The 3,726-nt window shown below is 60.4% G+C and overlaps 1 protein-coding gene across 1 annotated transcript; it reads left to right on the top strand.

Moving 5' to 3' along the window:
* Nucleotides 1-1,313: 1,313 nt before the first annotated feature.
* Nucleotides 1,314-3,512, top strand: LOC109780444 (anthocyanidin 5,3-O-glucosyltransferase-like). The gene has a single exon (XM_020339033.4). The coding sequence runs from the start codon at nucleotides 1,847-1,849 to the stop codon at nucleotides 3,413-3,415; it is 1,569 nt and encodes a 522-aa protein (XP_020194622.2). The 5' UTR covers nucleotides 1,314-1,846; the 3' UTR covers nucleotides 3,416-3,512.
* The last annotated feature ends 214 nt before the right edge of the window (nucleotides 3,513-3,726 follow it).

Genomic DNA, 3,726 nt, shown 5'->3' with positions numbered 1-3,726 from the left:
GTCCCGGGCCATGGTAAGGCGACACCCGTGGGAATACCGTGCGTGAGGCCGCAAAGTGATATGAGGTGTTACAGGCTAGATCGATGTGACTTAGAATCGGGGTCCCGACAGCTAGCTTGCCTTGTTGCCAGCGGTTGCAAGCTTTTTGTTCTATTAAGTGAGCGAGCCAAAGCGGCTAGCCTCCGTCGGCAAGGCTAGTTTTGCCTAGCGAGGTAAACCGGCAAGGGATCCAAACGCACAGTGTTTTGACCCTTTTGAAAAAGTTGAGCCATGACTCGAGTTTGATTTTTTTTGGATCTGACCCTTTTTCTACCGCCGGGGGCGATGGCGGTAGGGTATAACTGCCTACTGCCGAGACCTGCAAAAAGCTAGCCGATAGGTGTGACGGCAGAGACAGACGGCCGTTGGTCGTTGCTGACGTGGATGAAGGGCCTACCGCTAGACACGATTGCGATTTATTGTTACCCCCCCCCCCTCCACCCGGTGGGTTATTATTGTTCGAACCCTACCGCCGAGGTCAAGGGCGACGAGATATAATAGCCTACCATCGGGAGCCTCGGCGGTAGGCAGAGGTGGCAAGTGTTTAGCTACGCTGACATGAATAAGTTTTCCACCACCGCGGGCCTTTTCTACCGTCAGGGCCCCTGAAGGTAGCCTATTATACTTTACCACCATCAACCCCGGTGGTAGAAAAAATGGTCAGATCCTGAAATTTTATCGGAAAACGCTCAGCGTCAACCGGCTGAAAAGTCACGCTGCGTCCACCGCCTTCTCCGTGCAGCACGTGTCCTATGGGCCCCCACACATCTCCACCTTTTCTGGTTCGTGAAACAACTCCCCAACTGCATCGTCTTCCCCACGAGTCTCCTCTTCCTCTTGCATCTCTCCTCCCTTGCTGCAGATTGGCGCAAGTACACGGCCCTCGCTGCCACTCACACCTGGCAGCCGGTCGTCCACGCCGCACAGTGTTGGGCACCTCTTCCTCGCTGTATCTAGATTGGGATCGCTGGCCGTCGTCGACAGTCGTGCCCGAGATCCGCACGGCCTGGCTGTCTCTTCATCAACGCACGGCCTCTCCGTCATGGATTTTGGCCCACGGGAGCCCTCCTTGGTGCTGGAGGGACCACGACATGAAGGGGCTACTCGAGCTTTGAGCTTTGTCCATAACCATGGCGACCGACTGATTTCTTGCAACAAGGATCTTGTTGTGGTTTTCTAAAACAACAACAGTGTTGCAAACGACGGTGCTTAGCAGCGACAACTTAGAAATGCCTTTTTCCAACATCACCTCTGTTGTAGAAAAAAAAATTCAACAATACCTCTGTTGCAAGAAAAATCTGCAATAAGACCTCTGTTGAAAATATTTCCGCAACAAGCCCTCAAAAAAAAAACTTTGCAACAAGAGATGTGTTGCAACGGTGGAGGCGACGCTCGGTTGGTTGATGCACCAAATCGGACGGCTTGCGATCGGATGATCTTTTAAAAAGATCAGCCGGCGAACGTGTAGCCCGCCCCAATTTTATCAAGCCAGGGTCAGATTTGACTCAACTATCACAAAAAGCTCAAAATACCAGATTCGTCCTCGTGTCGGCGGGCTTCCAGCTTCGCGTAAAGCATGATTGCTTGATTGAATTAACCTCTCCTCGCCTCCACCTCAACTGTGCCTGCATCCTCCACCTCGGAGCTGTGGCATGTCACATGCATGTGGCTGTGTTTATGTTTCCCGCCGAGGAGGTAATGGACGTCCGTCCACTAATTTGTGCGACCATCGCACCTGCCACGGCAGGCTCGGTGGCTTCGCTCCACAAACGGCCACCAGCGGCTGCCAAGGACGCCGACTGACAGCATGTACAAATATCCCACTCCCTCCACTCGGCCAGGCACCAGTGCACGGCGGCACGCCAAAGCCCGCATTAATATCTCTCCGTCCGTCCGTCGTCTTCTCGCCGCCCGGAAGATGACGGCCCAGAACGGCCACGGCGACCTCGCAAGGAAGCCGGTAGTCGTCATCTACGCGCCGCCGGGGATGGCGGGCCACCTGGTCCCCACGGTGGAGCTCGGCAAGCTGCTCCTGGCGCAGGGCCTCCAGGTCACCGTCCTCCTCGGCGGGGGCGATACGTCGTTCCTCGACGGCGTCGCCGCCACCAACCTGGAGATTTCCTTCCACTGCCTGCCCCCGGCCGCGCTCGCCCCCGACGTGGCCGCCGCCTGCAGCAGCAGCTTCGAGGCCAGGGTCTTCGAGCTCGCGCGCGCCTCCAACCCGGACCTGCGAGACTTCCTCCGCTCCGCCCGACCGGCCGCCCTCCTCATCGACTTCTTCTGCAGCGCCGCGCTCGACGTCGGCGCCGAGCTCGGCGTGCCCACCTACTTCTTCCTCACCACCTGCGTCGCCAGCGTCGCCCTCTGTCTCTACCAGCCGGTCATCCACGAGGGGACCACGCTGAGCTTCCGGGAGATGGGCGGCGACCCCGTGCGCGCTCCGGGATTGCCGCCGATACCTGCAGATCACCTCGCCGCGGCCGTCATGGATCGCGAGAGCCTGAGCAACAGGCACTTCTTGGAGCTGTCCCAAAGGATATGCGACTCACGGGGCGTCCTCGTCAACAGCTGCCGCTCCTTGGAGCCGCGCGCCGCCGACGCCATCGTCTCCGGCCTGTGCACTCCGCCCGGGCTTCCAACGCCGCCGGTGTACTGCATCGGGCCGCTGATAAAGCCCGACGAGGAGACCGGGACGACGAAGCGCCACGAGTGCCTGGCGTGGCTCGACGGCCAGCCGGAGGCCAGCGTGGTCTTCCTCTGCTTCGGCAGCATGGGCCGGTTCAGCGCGGAGCAGGTCAAGGAGATGGCGTCGGGGCTGGAGGCGAGCGGGCAGCGGTTCCTGTGGGTCGTGCGGCGCCCGCCCCCGCCAGGCGCCGAGCGCCGGCCGCCGGCCGACGGCGACGACGACGGCCTCGACTTGGACGCGCTGTTCCCGGAGGGCTTCCTGAAGCGGACCAAGGACAGGGGCCTGGTGGTCACGTCCTGGGCGCCGCAGCGGCAGGTGCTGGCGCACGTCGCCGTCGGCGGCTTCGTGACGCACTGCGGCTGGAACTCGGTGCTGGAAGCCGTCGCTGCGGGCGCGCCCATGCTGGCATGGCCGCTGTACGCGGAGCAGCGCATGAACAGAGTATTCCTCGTCGAGGAGATGCGGCTGGCCGTGCCCATGGAAGGGTACGACAAGAAGATGGTCGAGTCCAGCGAGGTGGCGGCGAAGGTGCGGTGGCTGATCGAGTCGGACGGCGGGAGGGAGCTCCGGCAGCGGACGCGCGCGGCCATGCGGCTGGCGGAGGAGGCGCTGGGCGACGACGGTGAGTCGAGGGCCGCGCTGGCGGATCTAACGAGTCAGTGGAAGAAAAGCGCCGCCGCCGAGAGTTAATTGCAAGTACCACACAATTGGGGCATTACATGCAGATTGATATCACGATTGCTAATTTTTGCGTGTCAGTACCAACATTGCTTTAAATTTTTGCAAATAGGTCTAAACTGCTTATAAACACGTATCGACGGTGTATCTGACTAGCGGGGCCCGCCCGTCAGGTGCCGACGTGGCATGTTTTTTGCAGAAAACCCCGCCCCTCTCTTCCCCACACACGACACAACCAACCAAGCCTGGCCGCGCCCCCTCCTCCCCCTCTTTGCTTCCCCACCCTAGCCACCGCCCGCCCGCAACCATGACGGCATGGACCC

The sequence above is a fragment of the Aegilops tauschii genome, chromosome 5, assembly GCF_002575655.3.
Source record: "Aegilops tauschii subsp. strangulata cultivar AL8/78 chromosome 5, Aet v6.0, whole genome shotgun sequence".
NCBI lineage: Eukaryota > Viridiplantae > Streptophyta > Magnoliopsida > Poales > Poaceae > Aegilops > Aegilops tauschii.
Note: the sequence above shows the minus strand (reverse complement) of the source record. Positions and strands in the feature narration are given on the sequence as shown.

Excerpts from the sequence above, each read along its gene's own strand:
- LOC109780444 (XM_020339033.4), top strand. The coding sequence starts at position 1,847 with ATGTACAAATATCCCACTCCCTCCACTCGGCCAGGCACCAGTGCACGG.